This window comes from Salvelinus namaycush, chromosome 8 (assembly GCF_016432855.1).
Source record: "Salvelinus namaycush isolate Seneca chromosome 8, SaNama_1.0, whole genome shotgun sequence".
NCBI classification, from domain to species: domain Eukaryota; kingdom Metazoa; phylum Chordata; class Actinopteri; order Salmoniformes; family Salmonidae; genus Salvelinus; species Salvelinus namaycush.
The window spans coordinates 48,721,304-48,748,930 of record NC_052314.1 but is presented as its reverse complement, the minus strand read 5'-3'; the positions used below and the strand labels follow the sequence as shown (position 1 = coordinate 48,748,930).

Below are 27,627 nucleotides of genomic sequence, written 5' to 3'. Positions count from 1 at the left end.
AATGGCTAATCCAATCGGTTTCTACAAGCTTCTTTTACTTCCCAAGGGTGGTGGGAGGAGTGGGGCACATAAACAACTTAGAGCCCTTCCAGATTTCAACACTCGCTCAAGGGAGGGCCGTGTGGTCTGGGGTGACAGAGAGGGAAAGGGTGGGGGGGGCCACTTTGTCACCCTCACTATGGTGACAGATTTGTTGATGTCAAGGTTTGTTTTATGATGCCTAGATTTTATGGTTACTGTTGTTATTAGTGTGTTTAGGCCTGGGATGAGCTAGGATACAGTTACATGTTTTATGTGTCACACCTCGAGGCACACATGACTTTATGCAGGTGTTTTCCATGCCAAACATGTACACAAAACATTCTATATTACAGTAACAGCGATCCAGGCAAACATAAATAACATAATCCATACAGAGTCTATGCTTATGAATAATATATCCCGTGAGTGAGCACTTACACTGTTAATGTCTGATGACCACAAATGGACTGTTAAAACAGATAGGCTTTGACGTTCTGAAATTGTACAATCAGAAAAATGACAAACAAAAGAATCTGAGGACTTAAATAGTTGAAAACTGACCAGGAGCGAGCAAAGTTGAATTGTTGACCAATTTCAGAGCGACAACAATTTATTAAGCACTGACAAATCAGTTCCACCAACACTTGCTTTTATGTTGTTATGGCTTTGAGAAGACCGACGTTAAACTTCACATCCATTCTGGTTTTGAACTAATCAGCTAGATCCTGTGACGCTTAAGACTTTTGGATGTTGCAGGTAGGTGACTATAAAATACTTGGAAAAGCCTCAAATCAAAGGAGATGGATGATGCACTAGAATTGTTAAAAAAAAAAATATATATATTCCACTCAGTTTTAGGATGTGCTTTAGTCATGTAAAATAGGATTCCATAATGAATTAACCTCTTTATAAATAGAAAACAGGCTACATCAATGTGCATTTTAGGTTTTCTAAAAAAAGGGGACACCAGAAAATATCTTTATTTATATACTGTAGCTAAGCCTTCGCATACCAGGCACTGGTGGCAGCACAAAATTAGGCTAAAACATCCAAATGTACACACACAAATCATACAACAAAAGCAGCAAATGCAAAGAAATTGTGAAAATATAAAAACGCCTTCACTCAATTATTGGAAACATACCCAAACACCAAATGAACCATTCATGAAGAAAACACTTTATTTTCCCCCAAAAGACATTACACATCATTCAGAAACCTGTTTTTGAACTCAACATCTGTTAATCAGCATGAGAAAAATGCCCCATCGCTTCATTCATATACCCTATAAAATATCTAAGGTAAAATAGAGGAAATTACAAATATATATTTATCTATGCTTACATCATTTCATTGAACAACAGATTGATGTACAATACACACACGCTGTTGTACAGCAGGAATGGTACTGTAGGTACAAATAGAAGACAGAGGAGCCCGTGGGCAAAAGTTGCAATGACATCATTATTTTGTGAACATTATGGTCAGGTTCTAGAGGGAAGGTGTTTAGATGTCATTTTACCAGATATCCAAAATATGGCGTCATGAAAAAGATTTCTTCACCTTGTTGTCATCTGGATAACATTTCAACAACCAGAATATAACATCATTATGACATCCCATGCCATATTTTGCCCGTGGGATGAGACAGCTGGCTAGAATACCTGTGGTCCTATCGAAGGAAATAACCCTAGTATTCAGAAAATAAGCTCAGGCAGAGAATGCTGGTCTTTCCTATGTACAAAAGCTTTTCAAGTCCACTTTCATTTAAGTTTCATCTCATATACACAGTTCTTACAAGTGTTTTTTTTGTCTCATAGTACATAAATGTGCAGTATTATATATATTTGAGAGGAAGATAACATTTAAAAAATTGACTGCAATTGGAAAGTCAAGGGAATCAACATGCTTTTTGTGCCATTAACTAGCATAGAGATTGTCTTTATCCAATGCTAAGACTGAACTTTTGTTGCTCTGATTCTAAAATGCAAACATTTACGTTCACGTTTAGCATATAGGTTAGTTTTAAAGCAGATCAATATCTCTAATTAGCAGCTAAATCGCTGTTAACTCGTATTTACCCCTCAAATGCAGCAAAAAGGATTATATTCACACGGCGAGGTAATCGTGAAATAGGATAATTGAGTGGTTTATGATGGTATGGAGTGTATGTGATGTAGGTATGTTTGGTCCATTCTTTATCTATCCATCTACCGCTATGTGGTCCTGAAGCTGGCAGTGTGAGGGGTCTGTGTTCAGTTGAAACATCAGACAGAGCGAGAGATTTGTACAGACATAAAACAAGGCACATCAAGTTCACGTGGTAAGGCTGGTCCTTCAATTTCTCTGGAATTACAAAATGTTCAATTCAATAATTAATATTGTCCATCATATGCCCATGATTAAAGTCAAAGACAAACACAAATGGTTAACACTAATGAACATCATTATTGCAACATAATAGCACCTTAAACATGACATTGACACTTGTTATAAAATGGTTATTCATTACAGTACAATGCAATGACCCAAACAGTGAAAACCAACCATCTAATCTACTGTATTCAATTCCAAGAAGATGGTAATCCATTTCCTAGTCATACACTGGGTATAACAGGTGTCACATCAAGCTTATGATGCATCATGTAAATTTAATGATGCCTATCATTAGTTTTACTTAATCAATAAGTGGCCAGACTTTTACAAAAAAGTGGAGATAAGTTAACCAAGTGGATGCAGAGCCAAGAAGACGACGGCCATTTTGTCCCAAAGCGTCTCTGCAGTGTCGAGATACAACATTCATAAACTGGAGTAAAAAGTCCGTTTACACTTTCCAAAATGTATTTAGCATCATCAGTGCTTCTCACTAGATTTGTCAAATCAACCCCAAAAAGTGAATTTCCCATGATTCGAAAAGAACTGCATCAGTTCCATGTAAAAAATAAGAGAACGAGAGAAAAAGAGAGATGGCCACTTCACGATTAGAACGATCAATGGATTTCCTTGTACAGGAAGAACAAGAGCATAGTAGAAAACAGAACGTACAGTTCTTCAACCAAGAGATTGATAAATATTTGTTTTTTTATTATTTATTTGTCTTAGTGTTGCTTTGCCTAACAACTTTTACAATCCTGAAGAAAAGTGGGAGGAACAGAGGCAGACAGGGAGGGGAGAGCGTTTCCTGGTGCCTCTCCAGACCAAACCACTGGATTTTTTGGGAGGGGTGGATCGGTTGATTAGTGCTCCTCCAGCCAAGATGGCGTATCCCCGCCGGGCATTTTCAACTTGATGTGGAACTGCTTGAGCGTCTGATCCAGCTGCTGCTGGTTTCCTGCATAGTATGCAGCGATGGCATTGTGGAAGAGGATCAGCTGGTTGTGCAACACTTTCACCTGGGAGAGGAAGGAGGAGAAAGAACAGAAAGACATAAGCACTCACACCAGAGTCAACAAACACATACTTGCATTTAATGCCTTTTGAAGAACTGTGTAAAAGACCTTTTTTTTTTTTTTTTTTGCAAATATCCCAGCAGACTTTCCAAACAGCAACACTGGTCAGTCTTAGATTTGGCCAATCTGGTCTCAGAGCATTTTAGTATACAGAAGATAGCCCTATTTGGGTAAAAGACCAAGTCCATATACAAGCACACCAAGACAGTCGTGAAGAGGGCACGTCAAAACCTATTCTCCCTCAGGAGACTGAAAAGATTTGGCATGGGTACTCAGATCCTCAAAAAGTTCTACAGCTGCACCATCGAGAGCATCCTGACTGGTTGCATCACTGCCTGGTATGGCAACTGCTCGGGCTCCGACCGCAAGGCACTACAGATGGTAGTGCGTACGGCCCAGTACATCACGGGGACCAAGCTTCCTGCCATCCAGGACCTCCATACCAGGCGGTGTCAGAGGAAGGCACAAAAAATTGTCAAAGACTCCAGCTACACTAGTAATAGACTGTTCTCTCTGCTACCATGGCAAGCGGTACCGGAGCGCCAAGTGTAGGTCCAAAAGGCTTCTCAACAGCTTCTACCCCCAAGCCATAAGACTCCTGAACAGTGAATTGGGTATAGGCCTATACAATTTGTGACTGTCTGAAGAGTCACAATGACAGCTCAAAGAAGCACACATTTTATAGGCTATAGTGTACGGCAGGGGTGGGCAACTCCAGTCCTCTGGGGCCTGATTGGTGTCACACTTTTTCTCCATCCCTAGCAAACACAGCTGATTAATCAAATTGCATTCTAAACTGAAGATCATGATTAGGTGATTATTGGAGTCAGGTGTGTTAGCTGGGGCAAAACTGTGACACCAATCAGGCCCTCGAGGACTGGAATTGCCCACCCCTGGTGTAGTGTTTAACTGCATTCGGGTCGCATGTGCAGTCCGGCAGTGTCAATTAGGCGTGTGCTTTGAATTTATGGCTACTTTGTGTGAAGTAAATACGCTAGGCTAAAGAAGGCTTCCATGTGACAACCTGTTTGGATAATGTGCTATTTTATTTTTGGCTAATCTGCCGCTGCGCATGTTGTGTATTTTTGGAATTGCATTAGTGCAACATTGGGGAAAAATGTTGTAATTTCCCAGGTTATTATTTCAGGAAATGTGAAGTGTTCCCAGGACAGTCCCGGGATGCTGGTTAGACGCAAAATCTGGTCACATGTATTCTGTACTAGCCCTTGATGCTGAAAAAAAGACTTAGCTGCCATATCAGGAGTAGCCTAAAACTAGCTTCTGAAGTACCTTGTTCTCTTCCAGGAATTTGAGCTTGATGGAGACGTCGTTGCGCATCTTCTCGTACTTCTCGCGGTGGATCTGGAACTCCTGCTGGGAGTATTCTATCTTGGGCAGAGTGGTGGTATCCCGCGGCCCCAGGTTCAATTCCTCCAGGTCTGTGCGGTACGCGTCGAACTCAACCCTACAGGGGGTGTCAAAAAGCAGACGGAGGTCAAATACATACTATTTTTTTCACTTACATTTTTCGGGTACTTTAGCCGTCTTGACAACTCCAACGGTCATCGTCTTGCCAGAGGAGTTGGTTATACAGCACAAACAGATCTGGGACCAAGCTAGGGGTAGTAACACGACCAAGAGTCAAACAAAATCCTACAAAACACTTAATTGGCCATGGCAATTTCCTAAACTTAGTCTATTTCAGAAAATGACTAGGAATAACGTATGCCCTCAAAATGTTAAATAAGAGGATGCAAGTCAGTCAACAAGTAACAGTGAACCAATTTAAACTGATATTCTCATATTACCTGGCAGTTTCATACTGTTTGATGTTAATCATAGTGTCCTCAATTGTTTTGTCCACCAGTGTGTTCACACTGGCAATGAAGAAGTTGATTGCTCCCAGCAGGGTCTCCCCATTTTTGGACAAAAGTTTTTGAGTGTCAGCATTGTAGCCAAACTCCTCCTGAAAGACAAGATTGCATCACAATTTTTTGGTACAATTCAATAAGATAAACGACTACCATAGAACAATTGTATTATCTGAGCAAGCATAGTATCGTTGAATATGATCAAAATACTACTTCCCTAAAATATGAGGCAAAAGGTCTTTATTTCCTAAAGAGATTAATGGATATTGAATGACCCATCAATGTCATGGGAAAATTGCTTTTAGAGTGAGGACTTAATTACATATATTGAATCATTATAGAATTCCCTTAAAGGGTTTCCAATTGAGAGCTCATAGATCATTTTGACATAACCACTTGAATCCATGGTAATCCAATGACAATTCAGACAGTCACATTTAACTTCCAACCATGAGTTGTGCTTTCTTAAATCTAGATACATGTTTATTTAAACCTTTTATACAAAATGGAAGTCTTAACCATGAACGTCTAGGCCTAAATGTCACAGAAAACAAACAATTTTGTACGGGCTTATTCATCATACAACAGAAGGCTGTAAAAAAAAAAAATCTAACATGAAACATGGCAGTGCTACCATCTTATAAACAGAACATTGAAACACAAACATGTACACACACAACCCTTTCATTAGGCAGCAGGTGGGGATGTGCATAAATCCCATTACAATAAAGAAAGAACATGAAGTACGGGTCCCACCCAGTTTACTGTTCATAATTGCCTTTAGATCTGACATGGGTTTTAGGTGGCTATAAATACTAGCTATCATTTACGCATAAGCAAATACTTAAAAACATGTATTTCAAATAAATGTGCAGAATAAAAACAGGTGTAGACTTCACCGTGAAATGCTTACTAATGAGCCCTTTCCCAACCATACAGAGTTAAAAAGAAAAATGTGCCCCCAAAAAATAAGGAAATAGTAACACAAAATAACGAGGCTATATACAAGGAGTACCGGTACCGAGTCAATTTGCAGGGGTGCAGGGATGCAAGGTAGGTAATATGTACATGTAGGTAGGGATAAAAAGGGACTAGGCAATCAGGATCAGGGGTTGGAACCGGTTCAGCGAAAATAACAAAACCGGAAAATAACATTTTTGAGAGGAACAGAGCCGTTATTTTAAAAGCATAGGAACCGGTTAATAACATTATTTGTTCCAGTCCCACAAAAAAAGTCAAAAGCGCCTATGCAAAGCCCTCACTGTCACTCAAACTTCCAGTGTCTGGCTGCCCACCAACTGAAAATCTTTGCCAGTGTGTATGTAAGGCTACCTTCCCCTCCCTCCAAAGCATGCAGACTACTGTAACTACTGATGTTACAAGCGTGATTTAAAATTAGCAAGAGGGATTTTTTAAATTAGAGAACAATGGATGAACTTGTTCAATTCTGGTTAAGGATACTATCGATATCACGTTTCACATTGGATTTATTAACTACAAAAGTCTTTATTTTAATTCTGGTGTCGCTCTACAAATACTAGCTAGCTCTGGTCTAGCTCTTAAAACTATAGGCCTCATTATGTGTAATGTAATGGAACAGAGTCATGATCAAGGGCTATCCCTGGTCCAATGTTAGTTAAGCAAACTCCGAAGTTCAAAAGTGTCTTCATCGAAGCCGCTCCTTCATAGATATAATTATGTGTGCCTAATTCAGATCATGCATGTCATAACAACAACATGCCCATGCCTTCATTCCCAGCGCTCTCCTCACCCGGAAAAATTCTGCCGCACCCTACACTTGTCTGTCCAATGCATGCACATATCTTGCCCACTCCATAGCAAGCTGCTCTATCCATTGGTGAAGTAATTTAAATGTAGAGCTAAATGTAAAAAAATAATTATAAAATGATTTGAGGTTTAAAAAGTAACAGAAAGAAACTATATAAACCATTACTTTTTGGGGGTTCGAACCGGTTCAGAACTTCATTTTGATGGTTGGAACAGTGGGGGAAAAAATTACGGTTCTGTTAAAAACGAAACGATTGGGAAATCACTTGTTCCAACCCCTTGTCAGGAAACAGAGTGGCAGCAGCGTATGTGAAGATCGTGAAAGTGTGTCTGTGTGTGTGTGTTTAGCGTCAATATGCATGTAGGCGTGTTTTGTGTGTGTGAGCGTATGCAGTGTGTGCGTGTGTTGGAGAGCCAGTGTAGTATGTGTGAGTGTGCATAGAGCCAGTGCAAGAGAGTCAGTGCGTGGGACACTTGTTTATTATTTCAGGGTACATCAATAATGCATTTACTACAAATAATAAATGATGCATCATGTATGAAACAGCTAAGACACATAAAATAGGTCCGGCTTAGCATTAAGCGGTCTGTCTTTTAAATCCATTTTATATAGAGAAAAATGAAACCAATTTATCAAAGGCTTTTAGTGCGTTTGAGAATTCAACACACGTGAACCCACTCAGCATCATCCGCACTGAGGCAACCTGAAGCAGCTCAAGTAAAAAAAAGGGAGAAAATCACTGACTGATCTGACAGGTGAAAGCAGAATAGTGTTAACTTACCCAGTCCTTTCACCTAGCTATCAGTGGTTAAGAAAAACTATATGTAATGAGTAAGAAGTAATTTCAGAGTACTGATAACAAACCAGAGCCAGAAATGGCCATTATTAAAAGGTATGTCCCAAACCACAGATCTAGGAGGAGGTTACTTTACACCCAATCCTAACATTAACATTACAGGCACGAAGAAAAAAACTGATCCTGTATCAGTGGTTCGTTTTCAACTTCTTCAACCTACTCCAGCTGCAGGTTGCTCGTTTAGGTCAAAGTTAAAAAAGAGTGACTGACTCACATGGAGCTCTGGCGACTTGAGGCCGAGGTCAGCGAAGGCGTCGCCAAGCTGCCGCTGAGTCTGCATCATCTGGGTGAGCTGGTTGGCCAGAGTCTGGGTCAGCTTGACCACGTGCTCGTACTTGCGCTTGTTGTCGCGCAGCACTTCGATCTGCCCCTCCAGCTCCAGGTCCACCGTCCGTGAGCCGCGGCCCAGCTTCTCCGACAAGATCTGCCTGGTGCACTGCGGGGAGAGAAGTGTTAGCATTCCTAGTGTAACTGACCAAAGAAATGGAACGATTTAGCATTAGCATTGTTAGCATTCGAGAATAACAGACCTTGCTTTTCAAACAAGTTAGCGTTAACATATATTATCCCAGTGTAACTGACCTGGGGTTTCAAACAACTTAGTGTTAGCATAGTTAGCATCCGAGTGTAGCTGACCATGGTTTCAAATGAGATAGCGCCAACATCATTACCATTCTAGTGAATCTGATGTTGGGTTCTTAACAGATCCTAACTATATCAGATACATAGTTAGGATCCTAGTGTAACCAACCCCAGGTATCAAACCCAGGTCATCGACATGTCTCAATACCACGTTAGCCCTCCAAGCTAAAGGCTGTACGTTGGCTCTGGGAACAGACAGATTTTATTTAAAGTTTATCTAAAGCTGTGATCACATTCAAAGCAATATCTTTAATGGATATTAAAAGTATGTAGTGTCGTGTATTATCACTGAGAAGTTTGGCTAAAATCAGATGTTCTACAGCAACCCTTTTGTCTCGTTCTTTTGTGAGTGTACGTACAGTCGTGGCCAAAGGTTTTGAGAATAACACAAATATACATTTTCAAAGTCTGCTGCCTCAGTTTGTATGATGGCAATTTGCATATACTCCAGAATGTTATGAAGAGTGATCAGATGAATTGCAGTTAATTGAAAAGTCCCTCTTTGCCATGCAAATGAACTGAAACCTCAAAAAACATTTCCACTGCATTTCAGCCCTGCCACAAAATGACCAGCTGACATGTCAGTGATTCTCTCGTTAACACAGGTGTGAGTGTTGACGAGGACAAGGCTGGAGATCACGCTGATTGAGTTCAAATAACAGACTGGAAGCTTCAAAAGGAGGGTGGTGCTTGGAATCATTGTTCTTCCTCTGTCAGCCATGGTTACCTGCAAGGAAACACGTGCCGTCATCATTGCTTTGTACAAAAATGGCTTCACAGGCAAGGATATTGCTGCCAGTAAGATTGCACCTAAATCAACCATTTATCGGATCATCAAGAACTTCAAGGAGAGTGGTTCAATTGTTGTGAAGAAGGCTTCAGAGCACCCAAGAAAGTTCCGCAGGCACCAGAACCGTCTCCTAAAGTTGAATCAGCTGCGGGATCGGGGCACCACCAGTACAGAGCTTGCTCAGGTATGGCAGCAGGCAGGTGTGAGTGCATCTGCACGCACAGTGAGGCAAAGACTTTGAGGATGGCCTGGTGTCAAGAAGGGCAGCAAAGAAGCCACTTCTCTCCAGGAAAAACATCAGGGACAGACTGATATTCTGCAAAAGGTACAGGGATTGGACTGCTGAGGACTGGGGTAAAGTCATTTTCTCTGATGAATCCCCTTTCCGATTGTTTGGGGCATCTGGAAAAAAGCTTGTCCGGAGAAGACAAGGTGAGCGCTACCATCAGTCTTGTGTCATGCCAACTGTAAAGCATCCTGGTACCATTCATGTGTGTGATTGCTTCTCAGCCAAGGGAGTGGACTCACTCACAATTTTGCCTAAGAACACAACCATGAATAAAGAATGGTACCAACACATCCTCTGATAGCAACTTCTCCCAACCATCCAGGAACAGTTTGGTGACAAACAATGCTTTTTCCAGCGTGATGGAGCACCTTGCCATTAGGCAAAAGTGATAACTAAGTGGCTCGGGGAACAAAACATCAATATTTTGGGTCCATGGCCAGGAACATCCCCAGACCTTAATCCCATTGAGAACTTGTGGTCAATCCTCAAAGAGGCAGGTGGACAAACAAAAACTCACAATTTCTGACAAACTCCAAGCATTGATTATGCAAGAATGGGCTGCCATCAGTCAGGATGTGGCCCAGAAGTTAATTGACAGCATGCCAGGGCGGATTGCAGAGTTCTTGAAAAAGAAGGGTCAATGCTGCAAATATTGACTCTTTGCATCAACTTCATGTAATTGTCAATAAAAGCCTTTGACACTTATGAAATGCTTGTAATTATACTTCAGTATTCCATAGTAACATCTGGCAAAAATATCTGAAGACACTGAAGCAGCAAACTTTGCGAAAATTTATATTTGTATCATTCTCAAAACTTTTGGCCACGACTGTACAATAAAGCAGGGGAGCCATAAGTAAACCTTCACAGCACACCGGGGAATTATGGACAGATGAGATCATAGGTAGCTCACCAATCCAACTCTGGCTATGAAAAGCTGTGTGTGTGTGTGTGTGTGTGTTACGATGCCAGGAAAAAAGGGGTAGTCTACCTGCTAAGTGGGAACCGGATTGTGAGAGGAGAGAGGTACTAAGGAGATAGAGGTGTGAAAAGCAAGGTTGAGAATGTTTGAGTGGGAGTTAGAGAAAAAAAGAGGGGCAGTAAGTGCTGGTGGCAAATATTACTTTGTACGTGTTGATGCTCCACTTCCTCACTAGGTCCAGTTTTTCCATGGCCGGGTTCTTCAGGTCGTCTGCCAGAACCACCGGCCCGCTCTGTGGCTGCCCTTGCATAGTGCCTGAAGAGAAAGGCGACTGTCATGAATGGTCGAGAGAGGCTGTATCTGTTAGCTTGGGGCTCTGGTGAGATAAAGTGTTAGAGAATATAAAATGTAGATGTGAGACTATGGTGAATCAATCATAGGATTGATATATAATTTCCAGTCGTGTCAGACTGGAACATGGAAACACTGAGTAAAAGTTAGATGCTGACTATGATACTTTGACGATTATCATCTACAGGTGAAATACTACAAAGTATATACATTTACCTGCAGGGTATATAAATTAGTAACAAGCAACAGCAAGGAGTTTCATTTAGAGTAGAAGGGAGGTTTTTCTGTTTGAGGGAGAGACAACCTGCAAGGAACTATGGGAGCCCAGTGATGCAAGAGGGATACAGGAGTTAAGCAGGGATGCTGATTAAAACTCAGGTGAAGCTGTGTAAGGCTTGGTTGGTCGTAGCATGTGTGTGTTTGTGAAATGTTGAAACAAGATGAGGACCCCTATTACCAGCTATGGGAGAAATGCAGACAACCGACAGAATTAGTTTCCAGTAGCCTAACCTCAGCTGTTACAAACCAGAGACCATCGTCAAGCTTTCAGGTAATTGCATCCTTCGCAGCTAAAAGCCAAAGGTGAAATTGAACGAAGAGAGAGAGGGGAAGGACGCAAAGACAGAAGAGAAACGGCAGTAGTAGTCGATGTAGGACGTGGACGATGGATTTTGAAGGAATGACACAGAGCCTTGATACAAAGGAGGGTGCAAGGGAGAAGCCCAACCAGAAATAAGAGAGGGAGCAGAAAGCAAGTCCGTATATATATCGTCTCTGTTGCTGCAGGTACCTTTCTGTATCTCAGTCTGACTATCGCTGATGGGTCGCGCCAGACGGCTAGCCGCGGCTGAGCTGGGAGCTACAGGTGCCACGGGAGACGTGGGCTGGCTTGCTGACACTGGAAACAGCAGGCAACAGTGGCGATTGATTAGTGAGTCAATTCAACAACACCCCCCTATCTAGCGCTGTCAAATGGAATATCCCACAGGTCCTCCTTGGGTGTTCCTTTGGGTCTAAATGGCACTATAGATGGGGCGGCCCACCACTAAGACCGAATAAGAGGTGTAATCTTGAGATGACAGGCACAGAATAGTACCACTGGACTAAAATGGGATCAGTGGCACAACTAGTTTCATATTGTACCAAGTAAAAACTCCTAGAGCAATTGGACTACCTGACACCACATTAGACACAATGTACTGTGCCTGCACCTTGCTTTTGGTTTGATGTTACTTCTCAGTGAAACCTCCATGGGATAACCTTTTTGTACTTGCCATTTAAGCCTATGCTCGACCTTTAATGAAAAGCACAGATGTCGCTGTAAAATGACAGGGTTCTATCATTACGGCCTTACCGTCTGTGTAGACTTGCCTTTGGATGCTTTTATGGGTTAGCCAGTTGAGAAGTGACATATCAGGTCTGAGTCTGTGTTCATAAAGTGTCTCAGAGTAGGAGTGCTGATCTAAGATAAGTTGAGACTTTTATGAAATATCATATGAACAGATCCTAGATCAGCACTCCTAGATCAGACGCTTTATGAATACTGGCCCAGGTCAGGTCAGGAACCTTCTCATTGTGTTGATGTGTTCTTATAAACACCACATACCCACAAACACACAGACAGGAAGATACACAACAAACAGAGTTCAAAGTTGTTGCCTGGGACACGGTTCGACCCACCGCCGCCTTGCTGGTGATGACTGGGCATTTCAGCACATTACGCAAAGCCTCTGATGCTACTTGGCTACTATCAACCAATACTACTGTATGCTAGCTATGTCGTAAAGGACTACAACTTTCAAAGTGTACCCACTTCATTATCATTAATGCCCATGTATATTTTGTTCAAAAGTTTGTGGTCACTTAGAAATGTCCTTGTTTTTGAAAAAGCACATTTTCTGTCCATTAAAATAACATCAGAAAGATAGTGTAGACATTGTTAATGACGATTGTAGCTGCAAACGGCAGATTTTGAATAGAATATCTACATAGGCGTACAGGGGACCATTATCAGCAACCATCAGTCCTGTGTTCCAATGGCAGAGTTACAAAGAAAAAGCCATATATCAGACTGGCCAATAAAAAGAAAAGATTAAGATGAGCAAAAGAACACAGACACTGGACAAATTAACTCTGCATAGAAGGCCAGCATCCCAGTCGCCTTTTCACTGTTGACGTTGAGACTGGTGTTTTGCTGGTACTATTTAATGAAGCTGCCAGTTGAGGACTTGAGGTTTCTGTTTCCCAAACTAAATCAATTAGCCTTTTAAAATGATCAACTTGGATTAGCTAACACAATGTGCCATTGGAACACAGGAGTGATGGTAGCTGATAATGGGCCTCTATACACCTACAGTGGGGCAAAAAAGTATTTAGTCAGCCACCAATTGTGCAAGTTCTCCCACTTAAAAAGATGAGAGGCCTGTAATCATCATAGGTACACTTCAACTATGACAGACAAAATGAGATTTTTTTTCTCCAGAAAATCACATTGTAGGATTTTTAATGAATTTATTTGCAAATTATGGTGGAAAATAAGTATTTGGTCACCTACAAACAAGCAAGATTTCTGGCTCTCACAGAAACTGTAACTTCTTCTTTAAGAGGCTCCTCTGTCCTCCACTCGTTACCTGTGTTAATGGCACCTGTTTGAACTTGTTATCAGTATAAAAGACACCTGTCCACAACCTCAAACAGTCACACTCCAAACTCCACTATGGCCAAGACCAAAGAGCTGTCAAAGGACACCAGAAACAAAATTGTAGACCTGCACCAGGCTGGGAAGACTGAATCTACAATAGGTAAGCAGCTTGGTTTGAAGAAATCAACTGTGGGAGCAATTATTAGGAAATGGAAGACATACAAGACCACTGATAATCTCCCTCGATCTGGGGCTCCACGCAAGATCTCACCCCGTGGGGTCAAAATGATCACAAGAACGGTGAGCAAAAATCCCAGAACCACACGGGGGGACCTAGTGAATGACCTGCAGAGAGCTGGGACCAAAGTAACAAAGCCTACCATCACTACGCCGCCAGGGACTCAAATCCTGCAGTGCCAGATGTGTCCCCCTGCTTAAGCCAGTACATGTCCAGGCCCGTCTGAAGTTTGCTAGAGACCATTTGGATGATCCAGAAGAAGATTGGGAGAATGTCATATGGTCAGATGAAACCAAAATATAACTTTTTGGTAAAAACTCAACTCGTCGTCTTTGGAGGACAAAGAATGCTGAGTTGCATCCAAAGAACACCATACCTACTGTGAAGCATGGGGGTGGAAACATCATGCGTTGGGGCTGTTTTTCTGCAAAGGGACCAGGACGACTGAGCCGTGTAAAGGAAAGAATGAATGGGGCCATGTATCGTGAGATTTTGAGTGAAAACCTCCTTCCATCAGCAAGGGCATTGAAGATGAAACGTGGCTGGGTCTTTCAGCATGACCATGATCCCAAACACGCCGCCCGGGCAACGAAGGAGTGGCTTCGTAAGAAGCATTTCAAGGTCCTGGAGTGGCCTAGCCAGTCTCCAGATCTCAACCCCATAGAAAATCTTTGGAGGGAGTTGAAAGTCCGTGTTGCCCAGCAACAGCCCCAAAACATCACTGCTCTAGAGGAGATCTGCATGGAGGAATGGGCCAAAATACCAGCAACAGTGTGTGAAAACCTTGTGAAGACTTACAGAAAACGTTTGACCTCTGTCATTGCCAACAAAGGGTATATAACAAAGTATTGAGATAAACTTTTGTTATTGACCAAATACTTATTTTCCACCATAATTTGTAAATAAATTCATTAAAAATCCTACAATGTGATTTTCTGGATTTTTTTTCTTCATTTTGGATTTTTTTTCTTCATTTTGTCTGTCATCGTTGAAGTGTACCTATGATGAAAATTACAGGCCTCTCTCATCTTTTTAAGTGGGAGAACTTGCACAATTGGTGGCTGACTAAATACTTTTTTGCCCCACTGTATGTAGATATTCTATTCAAAATCATCCGTTTCCAGCTACAATAGTCATTTACCATGTAAACCATGTCTACACTATTTCTGATTTGATGTTATTTTAAAATGGACAAAAAAAGTGTTGCTTTTCTTTCAAAAACAAGGACATTTCTAAGTGACCCCAAACTTTTGAATGGTAGTGTATATTTTCCTTCTTTATTATTTCCCCCCGAACCCAATCATCCCTCCTCTAATTGGAGTAACCTAATGGACAACAATACTTAGGCTTCTACTTCCTGCTTATACATACAAGATACATATTACAGACACAGTATATTAGTCACCTTGTTTTTTGTGTAATTTTTGTGTTACACCCTTCAGCTCCCCCCAACCAGATTTGGTTTCAATTAACCATATTTTTCAACCGTACTGTGATGTTTCACAAAAGTCCTGAACCTTTCTCAGTTTCTACAGATTGTAATTAAAGAAAATGTTTTGTTAAAATTATTATTGATCGATTTACTATGACTTTTCAAATCCTCCAGCAGTGCTATTTGCAGAGTTAGCTCCAAGTAAATGTTGTGATTCTTCTGCCATTCCTGAACCTGCGACCAAAAACAAGCTACAAATGGGCAGTACCAAAACAAGTGATCAAATGATTGACTCTGCACAGCAAAATCTGCAGAGCTGGGATGGTTGTATCACATACACACATACATACATACATACATACATACATATGTAAGACAACAGATTGTAAGAATGTTACATAATAATTTACACTGAAAACAAAAGAGAAAAATGTATTACTTATATAAAGACATTATGTGGACCTAGACAACTTCTGAAAAAAGGGCAGTCGTGTTGAATATTGTTGCATAAATACGGTATCATTGAAGTGAAACTTTGGTTCCGTTAATTACAGTCACAAGAGTCAATTGATACAAACGTCAAGTCTCTGTGTTCAGTGACTTCACCTCCCTCCCTTGAATGGGCATGCAAAAGGTATGAATTTTTCAGTTCCCACCACAGCCTGAAATCTATACAGCTTGTGTTAATAACTTTCCAATAGGTCTTGATAAATTCCGAATGATAAACGATATCTACATGACTTGAGAGGGGACGGCGGACACTCAGAGTCCGCAGCAACCTCCGGACGCCAGCGCCTCCAATCCGTTGCCAAGGGGGAGAGAGTTAATTTATTTGCATGTGTAACGAGGATGCGATAATGAAAGAAAGGGGAGCCAGGAGGAAAACAAACGGAGATCAGAGGCAATTCATTAAAACTCAATTGGACTCCTCCTTTATAAATTCAAATGTCGTCCTCATCTATCCATATCTCTGGCACTGGACAGAGGGGCAGCTTGTTAGGGCGACAAAAAAAGTACCTTGCATTTTGCAACCTGAACACAGGGGTTGAATGAGGAGGGAACTAGGCTTGGGCAGTATACCATACTGGGATATTTTGAAATACCGACGATATGATTTTCAATACAGTCCAAAAAAATATACATTTTTATTTTATTTAATCAATACTCACAAACACACACAGTACCAGTCAAAAGTTTGGACACCTACGCATTACAGGGTTTTTATTTTTTTTATTACCATAGCATTTTTGTATGTTCTCTATACTTGGAAAGTATAAATGGACCAATTCGGCACATTTGGGCAAACTCCTGGCAGACTTAATACAAAATATAGTGTTGTGATGTAATTCTTCACTGAATCAGTAGGAAACCTTGCACACACTGCTGCCATCTGGACAAGATCTAAATTACACATCACTGTCTTGCATTTCAAAGATGCAACAACAATTAAAACATGTTTTTTTGTTTGTATTATCTTTTTCTAGATCTAATGTGTTTTATTCTACATTTCCACAAACTTCAAAGTGTTTCCTTTCAAATGGTATCAAAAATATGCATATCCTTGCTTAATGTCCTGAGCTACAGGAAGTTAGATATGAGTATGTCATTTTAGGCAGAAATTGAAAAAAAAGGGTCCAATCCATAAGAGGTTTTAAGACAAGGTCAGTCAATACGTAACTTTTCAAGAACTTAGAAAGTTTCTTCAAGTGCAGTTGCAAAAACCATCAAGGGCCATGATGAAACTGCCTCTCATGAGGCCCACCACAGGAAAGGAAGACCCAGAGTTACCTCTGCTGCAGTAGATAAATTCATTGGAGTACCAGCCTCAGAAATTGCAGCCCAAATAAATGCTTCAGCGTTCAAGTAACAGACACATCTCAAAATCAACTGTTCAGAGGAGACTGCTTGAAAATCAGGCCTTCTTGGTCATATTGCTGCAAAGAAACCACTACTAAAGGACACCAATAATAAGAAGAGACTTGCTTGGGCCAAGAAACATGAGCAATGGACATTAGACCGGGGGAAATCTGTCCTTTGGTCTGATGAGTCCAAATTTGAGATTTTTGGTTCCAACTGCCGTGTCTTTGTGATACACAGAGTAGGTGAACGGATGTTCTCCACATGTGTGGTTCCCACATTGAAGCATGGAGGAGGTGTGATTGTGTGGGGGTGCTTTGCTGTTGACACTGTCTGTGATTTATTAAGAATTCAAGGCACACTTAACCAGCATGGCTACCACAGCATTTTTCAGCGATACACCATCTGGTTTGCGCTTAGTGGGACTATCATTTGTTTTTCTACAGGACAATGACCCAACACACCTCCAGGCTGTGTAAGGGCTATTTGACCAAGAAGGAGAGTGATGGAGTGCTGCATCAGATGACCTGGCCTCCACAATCACCCAACCTCAACCCAATTCAGATGGTTTGGGATGAGTTGGACCACAAAGTAAAGGAAAAGCAGCCAACAAGTGCTCAGCATGTGTGGGATCTCCTTCAAGACTGTTGGAGAAGCATTCCAGGTGAAACTGGTTGAGAGCATGCCAAGCATGTGCAAAGTTGTCATCAAGGCAAAGGGTGGATACTTTGAAGAATCTCAAATATAAAATAGATTTATGTGTTTAACACTTTTTTGGTACATGATACCATGTGTGTTATTTCATAGTTTTGATGTCTTCACTTTTATTCTACAATGTAGAAAATAGTTAAAATAAAGAAAAACCCTTGAATGAGTAGGTGTCCAAACTTTTGACTGGTACTGTATATTACAAAATCTGGATACCACCCATTTGTAACGCAAACTACCAAAAAATCCACAATAGACAGGATACATTTGAATTAAAAAGTCTAATAAATAAAAAACTAGACTCTCCAATTCAGTCACAAAGACAACAATACCAGGGATAAAAAAAGTTGAATTTGTGACAGTCTGACTTGGCAGTGCGACATATTGCCAGTGAAAAATGTTGCCTGTTAGTTTCAAGTTCACAAGCAGATTTTATGTTTTATCATCATGATTTATTCAAAACAGTAATGTGCAAATGTCTGGGGGTGCAGATCCAGGTGCCTTGTGATAATTTGTCGGCGATTGGGTAACCCGCTTCGACCATCCGTTCTATTGGCCAACGTGCAATCACTGGAGAATAAACTGGCTGAGCTCCGATCGAGACTATCATACCAACAGGACATTAAAAACTGTAATATATTATGTTTGGGTTGCCGTGCATTGGCAGGACAGAACAGCTACGTCCGGTAAGACAAGGGGTGGTGGTGGTGTGGGTCTATTTGTCTATAACAGCTGGTGTGTGATGTCTAATATTAGTCTCGAGGTATTGCACGCCTGAAGTAGAGTACCATATGATAAGCTGCAGACCACACTATCTATATTTTTCGTATCCGTCTATTTACCCCCACAACCCGATGCTGGCACTAAGACCGCACTCAATGAACTGTATAAGGACATAAGCAAACAAGAAAATGCTAATCTAGAAGCGGCACTCCTAGTGGCCGGGGGCTTTAACGCAGGCAAACTTAAATTGGTTATACCTAATTTCTACCAGCATGAAAGGCCGCTCAGCAAGGAAGAAGCCACTGCTCCAAAAAAGCCATAAAAAAGCCAGGCTACGGTTTGCAACTGCACATGGGGACAAAGAGCGTACCTTTTGGAGAAATGTCCTCTGGTCTGATGAAATAAAATACAAAATAGAACTGTTTGGCCATAATGACCATCATTATGTTTGGAGGAAAAAGGGGGAAGCTTGCAAGCTGATTCAAACCGTGAAGCACAGGGGTGGCAGCATCATGTTGTGGGGGTGATTTGCTGCAGGAGGGACTGGTGCACTTCACAAAATAGATGGCATCGTGAGGGAAATGTTGTGGATATATTGAAGCAACATCTCAAGACATCAGTCAGGAAATTAATGCTTGGTCGCAAATCGGTCTTCCAAATGGACAATGACCCCAAGCATACTTCCAAAGTTGTGAAAAAATGGCTTAAGGACAACAAAGTCAAGGTATTGGAGTGGCCATCACAAAGCCCTGACCTCAACCCTATAGAAAATTTGTAGGCAGAACTGAAAAAGCGTGTGCGAGCAAGGAGGCCTACAAACCTGACTCAGTTACACCAGCTCTGTCAGGAGGAATAGGACAAAATTTCCCCAACTTATTGTGGAAGGCAACCCAAACCGCTTGACCCAAGTTAAACAATTTAAAAAGGCAATGCTACCAAATACTAATTGAGTGTATGTAAACTTCTGACCCACTGGGAATGTGTGAAAGAAATAAAAGCTGAAATAATTCTCTACTATTATTCTGACATTTCACATTGTTAAAATAAAGTGGTGATCCTACAGACCTAAGACAGGGAAGTTACTACTAGGATTAAATGTCAGGAATTGTGAAAAACTGAGTTTAAATGTATTTGGCTAAGGTGTATGTAAACTTCCGACTTCAACTGTACATATCCAAATCAGAAGCCATGGATTACATGCAACATTCGCACTGAGCTAAAGACTAGAGCTACCGCTTTCAATGAGCGGGATACTAATCCGGACGCTTATAGGAAATCCCGCTACGCCCTCAGACGAACGATCAAACAGGCAAAGCGTCAATACAGGACTAAGATTGAGTCCTACTACACCGGCTCTTACGCTCTTCAGGTGTGTAAGAGCTTACTACTATTACAGACTAAAGGGAAGCCCAGCAGCGAGCTGCCCAGTGACGCGAGCCTACCAGACGGGCTAAATGCCTTTTATGCTCACTTCCGAGGCCAGCAACTCTGAAGCATGCGTGAGAGCACCAGCTGTTCCGGACGACTGTGTGATCACGCTCTCCGTAGCCGATGTGAGCTAGACCTTTAAAACAGGTCAAGGGCCAGACGGATTACCAGGACGTGTACTCAGAGCATGCGCGGCCCAACTGGCAAGTGTCTTCACTGACATTTCAACCTCTCCCTGACTAAGTCCGTAATACCTACAATGTTTCAAGCAGACCACCATAGTCCCTGTGCCCAAGAAAGCGAAGGTAACCTGCCTAAATGACTACCGCCCCGTAGCACTCATGTCGGTAGCCATGAAGTGCTTTGAAAGGCTGGTCATGGCTCACAACAGCATCCTCCAGGATACCCTAGACCCACTCCAATTTGAATAGCGCCCCAACAGATCCACAAGCAATCTCATTCGCACTCCACACTGCCCTTTCCCACCTGGACAAAAGGAACACTTTTGTGAGAACGCTGTTCATTGACTACAGCTCAGCGTTCAACACCATAATACCCACAAAGCTCATCACTTAGCTAAGGATCCTGGGACTAAACACCTCCCTCTGCAACTGGATCCTGGACTTCCTGACGGGCCACCCCAAGGAGGTAAGGGTAGGCAACACCACATCTGCCACGCTGATCCTCAATACGGGGGCCCCTCAGGGGTGCGTGCTTAGTCGCCTCCTGTACTCCCTGTTTACCCACGACTGTGTGGCCAGGCACGACTCCAATACCATCATTAAGTTTGCTGACGATGGGCCTCCCGAGAGGCGCACTACAGATCCGGGTTCGATTCCGAGCTGTGTCGTATCCGGCCACAACCGGGAGACCCATGAGGCGACGTACAACTGGCCCAGCATCGTCCGGGTTACTGGAGGGTTTGGCCGGATGTGCTTGTCCCATCGCGTTCTAGTGACTCCTTTGGCAGGTCGGGCACATGCGCGCTGACACTGTCACCAGTTGTAGCAGGTGCGGCTGGCTTCTGGGTTAAGCGAGCAGTGTGTCAAGAAGCAGGGTTGTGTTTTGGAGGACATATGACTTTCGACCTTTGCCTCTGACATTTTGAATACTGTATAAATCTCTCTAGTACAAGGTGACAATATATTCGCCGATATATATTGTCCGAGAGGGATTTACATGGTTATCAAAATTTTACGCCAGGGTAAGCCTACACAAAACACAGCCCTTAGTGTAAGTGTTTCTAAAATTCCCTATGGGAAAAATGAATGGTGGAAAAACGATTGGAACCATTTCCCTGTTTGACTGCTAGGTTTTATGGGGCTTGATTGTAGGCTATTAGTGTGTCTCCCCTTCTCGTAGGCCGATTATATGGATCAGACGCTGTTTTTAATTGATCTGTTTTTCAGTGTCAGCAGAGTAGGCTACCAAGTAATTGTCATACTAAAAAAGATTCTGCTAACGTCTCCAGTCATATAAATTGTAGTAGAATTGCATGAAATGGGTTTATAAAAAAGGTCAAGAAACGTATCTGATATAGCCTAGGCTACTCTACGCCACTACGCACTCAACCATGCATTGAAGTACTTTTTGCTAACACTGAGGTATATTAGCCTACATAATGACTATCCAATCTACTCATCACATTAACCTACTATTCCTGCAAATGTGATGATGCATGGAATGCTTTATTATAAAGCATTATTATAAAGCGCCGCCTATGGCTACAGAAACACAGCTAGCCAAACAACAGTCTGGGTGGTGCCCATCTAAATTAAAGTGTAATTACACAATAATAATATTGTCCCCTAATGTGGTTTAAGCATTGATGTGGACTTAGAAGAAGAACATAGAACATCCTATTTAAAAAGTTGGATTTTGAAAGCGAAAACCTGGGGGAAAAAATGGGAAATCAAAGTCCTTCCCCTGTTTTTTTTGTTGACGTTGTGTTATCAAGCATCGTTTCTTCAAATTCTGTCCTCTAGAGGATTTAGCAAGAAAGAACACATGGCACTTAAATACATTTTGCACTTTATTTTAAGTCTCTTTTCTAGGCTGTTACTGTAAATCTATCCAAATCAATGTAAGAACACAACGGCATGCTAATTTAAAAGATGGCAAATCATTTTAAGCCTGGTTCTGTATGGACTGCAGGCACACTATGGGACACAGGACAGGTACTACAGAGCTTTAACACCCCCATAACATGATGCTGTCACCCCCGTGCTTCAAGGTTGGGATGGTGTTCTTTGGCTTACAAGCCTCCCCCTTTTTCCTCCAAACATAACGATGGTCATTTTGGACAAACAGTTTTATTTTTGTTTCATCAGACCAGAGGACATTTCTCCAAAAAGTATGATCTTTGTCCCCATGTACAGTTGCAAACCATAGTCTTGCTTTTTTTATGGCGGTTTTGGATTAGTGGCTTCTTCCTTGCTGAGCGGCCTTTCAGGTTATGTCAATATAGGACTCGTTTACTGTGGATATAGATACTTTTGTACCCGTTTCCTCTGGCATCTTCACAAGGTCCTTTGCTGTTGTTCTGGGATTGATTTGCACTTTTCGCTCCAAAGTACGTTCATCTCTAAGAGATAGAACGCGTCTCATTCCTGGGCGGTATGATGGCTGCGTGGTCCCATGGTGTTTATACTTGCGTACTATTGTTTGTACAGATTAACGTGGTACCTTCAGGCTTTTGGAAATTGCTCCCAAGGATGAACCAGACTTGTGGAGGGCTACAATTTATTTGCTGAGGTCTTCTAATTTCTTTTGATTTTCCCATGATGTCAAGCAAAGAGGCACTGAGTTTGAAGGTAGGCCTTGAAATACATCCACAGGTACACCTCCAATTGACTCAAATTATGTCAATTAGCCTATCAGATGCTGCTAAATCCATGACACAATTTTCTGGAATTTTCCAAGCTGTTTAAAGGCACAGTCAACTTACTGTATGTAAACTTCTGACCCACTGGAATTGTGATACAGTGAATTATAAGTGAAATAATCTGTCTGTAAACAATTGTTGGAAAAATGACTTGTGTCAAATACAAAGTAGATGTCCTAACCGACTTTCCAAAACTATAGTTTGTTCACAAGAAATTTGCGGAGTGGTTGAAAAACAAGTTTTAATGACTCCAACCTAAGTGTATGTAAACTTCCGACTTCAACTGTATGTAGGTTAAGAACTTTTGTGAAACAGCACAGTTGAAAAATATATGGCAAATAGAAATCAAAACTAGATGGTCTTCAGAGATAGATAGAAGGGGTTGAGGGTAGCTGAAAGATGGAATTAAAACCAAAAGTTAACTATTGTAAGATATACTGTGTCAGTAAAATGTATATAGTATGTATAAGCTGGAAGTAGAAGCCTAAATATTGTTGTCCATACATTTACTCCAATTAGGGGAGGGATGATAGGGTTAGGGGAAAATAATAATAAATAAATATATATATACAAAAAAATACATCTGGGGGATTGGAAATTATGCAGACAATTACACTGATGGAAGCCACAATCTGCAATATTAAAGCTGACCTACACTCCACCCCCCCCCCCCCCCAAAAAAAACATTTAAAGAAAATGTACTTGGTACTCTGGTCACAGTAGAAAAGGAAAAAACCTGCACTCACTGGAAACAGTCTTTACATTCAATTTGCTGCTGCACGCAATTTCTTGATAGTCTGGTTACTGTACCTCTGTATGGTCCTGATGCAATGATGCCCTCTGTCATCGAGGCAAAGCTGCCAGAGCTGATGTGGCTTTCTGACAGGTTCAGGTCACCGTAAGAAGGGTCCTAAAGTCAGGGAGGAAAAATTGCAACGGTCAGAGGATAGAGGTTCACATTGAATAATACGACACTGGTGTAAAGTACTTAAGTAAAAATACTTTAAAGTACTAAAGTCCTTTTTAGGGTGTATCTGTACTTAACCTTGCTATTTAGATATTATAACTTTTACTTCAATACATTACTAAAGAAAATTCTTTACTTTTTACTCCATACGTTTTCCCTGACACTCAAAAGTATTCGTTACATTTTGAATGCTTTGCAGGACAGAAAATGGTCCAATTCGCACACTTATCAAGAGAACATTCCTGGTCATCCCTACTGCCTCTGATCTGGCGGACTCACAAATGTTTCATTTTTTAACTTATTGACGCTAGGGGTCAGATTTTTATTTTTTAAATAACGTTCCCAAGGTAAACGGACTATTTCTCAGGTCCAGATCGTAGAATACGCATATAATTTACAGATTAGGATAGAAAACACTCCAAAGTTTCCAAAACTGTCAAAATATTGTCTGTGAGTATAACAAAACTGATTCTGCAGGCGAAAACCTGAGAAAATCTAACCTGGAAGTGATATAATTATTATTATTATTATAAAAAAAAAAATTAAATCTGTGTTTCCTGGCCAGTCTTTCTTCCATTTAAAGGGGTATCAACCAGATTCCTTTTCCAATGGCTTCCTCAGGCTATGACCAGGCTTTAGACATAGTTTCAGGCTTTTATTTTGAAAAATGAACGAGATTCTTCAAAAGTAGTCAGGTGTCCTCTGAATAGTTCCTGGGCGCGAGGGGAGCTCTCCATTTTCCTTTTCTCTCTTGTATTGAATAGGTTACGGTCCGGTTGAAATATTATCGATTATGTTTGTTAAAAACAACCTGAGGATTGATTATAAAAAACATTTGACATGTTTCTACGACCATTACGGATACTTTTTGGAATTTTCGTCGAACGGTACGAGGCTGTAGTTTTCTGAACATAACGCACAACCCAAATGGCGTTTTTTTTGTTATGAAAGTAATATTTATCGAACAAAAAGAACATTTGTTGTGTAACTGGGAGTCTCGTGAGTGCAAACATCCGAAGATTATCAAAGGTAAGCGATTAATTTTATTGCTTTTCGTGACCAAGCTAACCAAGCTAATATAAGGCTAACTGTTCTAGCATTGATTGATACACTCACAAAAGATTAGATTGCTTTCGTTGCAAGCTAAGCTGTGTTTTGGTATATTTCACTTGTGATTGCATGATTATAAATATTTTTAGTAATATTTTTGAATTTGGCGCCGTGCAATTTAGCGGTTGTTTAGAGAAATGATCCCGCTAAAGGGATCTGTGCGCAGAGAGGTTAAATGATGTCTGAGTGTTGGTGTGACCCTGTCTATCCGTAATAAAATAAAAAAAACAAGACAATTGTGCCGTCTGGTTTGCTTAATAAGGAATTTTTAATTATTCATACTTTTACTTTTGAAACGTAATTATATTTTAGCAACTACGTTTACTTTTGATACTTAAGTATATTTAACTAATACTTTTACTCAAGTAGTATTTTACTGGGTAACTTTCACTTGTACTCGAGTCATTTTCTATTAAGGTATCTTTACTTTTACTCAAGTATGAACATTGAGTACTTTTCCCACCACCACCAATGAGTTTGACCTAAGTTGATGCATTCTCACGGTTTACAGAAACTGAACAATCGCATAATTTAAATTATCAAAAATGTGCCCATACACAGACATCGAAAGCGTTAGACTGTCACGAAATGGAACTACAATCTTCACCAAGATAAAAAAATAAATAATACTTCTGAAGGACTTCAAGAAACAAGTGTCCTGCACAGGTTTTATGAGAATAGATTTTCCCTTGAAGCAAGCAGAATGTACTTAAAGGGAAAATCACCATGAATCACACCAGCGGCCTCAAAGCTATTGGCTGACGTCCAGTGTAAGAGATCAAGTTGCCACCATCGGGCAACACATTGGAATTTACTTTAAAAGGGAGATGACACATCATGACAATGTTCTGTAAATAACATGATTCGTATGACATTAAAAGGACATGTTCATTTAGATTTAGCTCTAGTTTATCACTTACGGGATTGATTCGGATGCGTTTCAAAAGCCACTGCTAACTTAACTATAGCCAATGCTAACAGAAAAAAAAACTGAGGGATAGGGGTAAGATCCACATGTTCAGAATGTGTGGCCCAAACACCTAAGTAACCTCAAACCAAGGAGGAGGTACAGTATAAGGAAGGGCACAAACAGTTAGGTGAGCAGAGACACATTGCCTTGGGGGCATACGGTCCCAAGACGGGAGCGTTACTGCTGCGCCAGACTCCGGCACTATGTATTACAATTTATTCCATCATAAAATAGGTATATATGTCAGAGATTTGTAACTGTTCTTAAGGGAAATATAGCATTATTGCTTTCCCCTTATTACACCATATAGCCTAACAAAGCACAGCACGATCCCTAAACATAAATTAGACAGCAAGACCCCAATGGGGCGATGTTCTGTGTGCTTACAATGGTCACAAAAGCCTTACCGTCAGTGACATAAACAGAGGATCGACAGGATTTGAACTGCATGCGACCAATTTTCACAATGTCTGTCTTGACATTCATGTTAATACCATGTACCATCGGTCTGCATTTTCTAACGTGGATAAGTATGATATATTCATCAATCAATACATGATAAACATGGGCATAGATAGAGAGCAGCAACAATACCACATGGACAACAGACAAGAATAGTCCTATGGTTTGATCCATTACATACGTAGGATTACATGTATACCGGTTAGGCTTAGGTGGTATAACGTATGTACTGGGGTATTAGGAACTAGCCACGGGATGCTTATTCAATGCCGTTGAAATTTTGTTTTACAATACATTTTAATATTTGTAGCTACTTTAAGAAAATACCTGCAGTCAACATGTGCAATACATTAGGAGATGAAGCATATCGCATTCTTCCTTTCACCTATGAACATTATTTTACATAGATGACCATATTTCCCCAGAACATGTTTGTTTGTAATGAACCTGATGACCAGAACTAGAGTTCCTCTGCTGAGATCAGAAAACCTGCCAGAAAGACAACAGTCTCCACAGCACTTCACCAATCTGGGCTTTATGGGAGAGTGGGTAGACGGAAGCCACTCCTGAGAAAAAGGCACATGACAGCACGCCTGGAGTTTGCAAAAAGGCATGTGAAAGTCTCAGATCATAAGGCAAAAGATTATGTGGTTTAATGAGACCTGAATGCAAAGTGCTATGTCTGGAGAAAACCAGGCACAGCTCATCACTCGTCTAACACCATCCCTACCGTGAAGCATGGTGGTGGCAGCATCATGCTATGGGGATGCTTTTTAGCAGCAGGGACTGGGAGACTGGTAAGGATAGAGAGAACAATGAAATAGAGTCAAATGCAGGAAAATCCTTAATGAGAACCTGCTTCAGAGTGCAAACGACCTAAGACTGGGGCAAAGATTTACATTCCAACAGGACAATGACCCCAGGCATACAGCCAAAGCCACACTGGAATGGCTTCAGAACAAGAAAGTCCTTCAGCAGTCAAGCCAAAGTCCAGACTTGAATCCCATTCAAAATCTGTGGAAAGACTTGAAGATTGCTGTTCACCATAGCTCCCAAACTAACTTAACAGAGCATGAGAAAAATTGCAATGAAAAATGGGAGAAAATCCCCAAATCCTGATGTGCAAAGCTGATACTGACATAGCCAAGATGACTCAAAGCTGTAATTGCCACCAAAGGTGTTTCTACAAAGTATTGACTCATGGGAACTCGTGAATACTTATGCAAG

The 27,627-nt window shown here is 41.1% G+C and overlaps 1 protein-coding gene across 3 annotated transcripts in view; it reads right to left on the bottom strand.

Moving 5' to 3' along the window:
- Positions 1-1,179: 1,179 nt before the first annotated feature.
- The window catches only part of arfip1 (ADP-ribosylation factor interacting protein 1 (arfaptin 1)), a 39,454-nt gene continuing 13,006 nt past the window's right edge, over positions 1,180-27,627 (bottom strand). For 2 of the 3 annotated variants that reach the window (XM_038999884.1, XM_038999886.1), the window contains 7 exons: positions 23,702-23,801; positions 11,771-11,878; positions 10,832-10,944; positions 8,201-8,422; positions 5,279-5,436; positions 4,761-4,935; positions 1,180-3,413 (listed from right to left, as the gene is read on the bottom strand). In XM_038999884.1, the coding sequence (XP_038855812.1) occupies positions 3,258-3,413; positions 4,761-4,935; positions 5,279-5,436; positions 8,201-8,422; positions 10,832-10,944; positions 11,771-11,878; positions 23,702-23,801 (1,032 nt within the window). In that variant the 3' untranslated portion in view covers positions 1,180-3,257. The remainder of the gene's footprint in view (positions 3,414-4,760; positions 4,936-5,278; positions 5,437-8,200; positions 8,423-10,831; positions 10,945-11,770; positions 11,879-23,701; positions 23,802-27,627) is intronic. The other variant, XM_038999885.1, reaches the window with a different exon arrangement.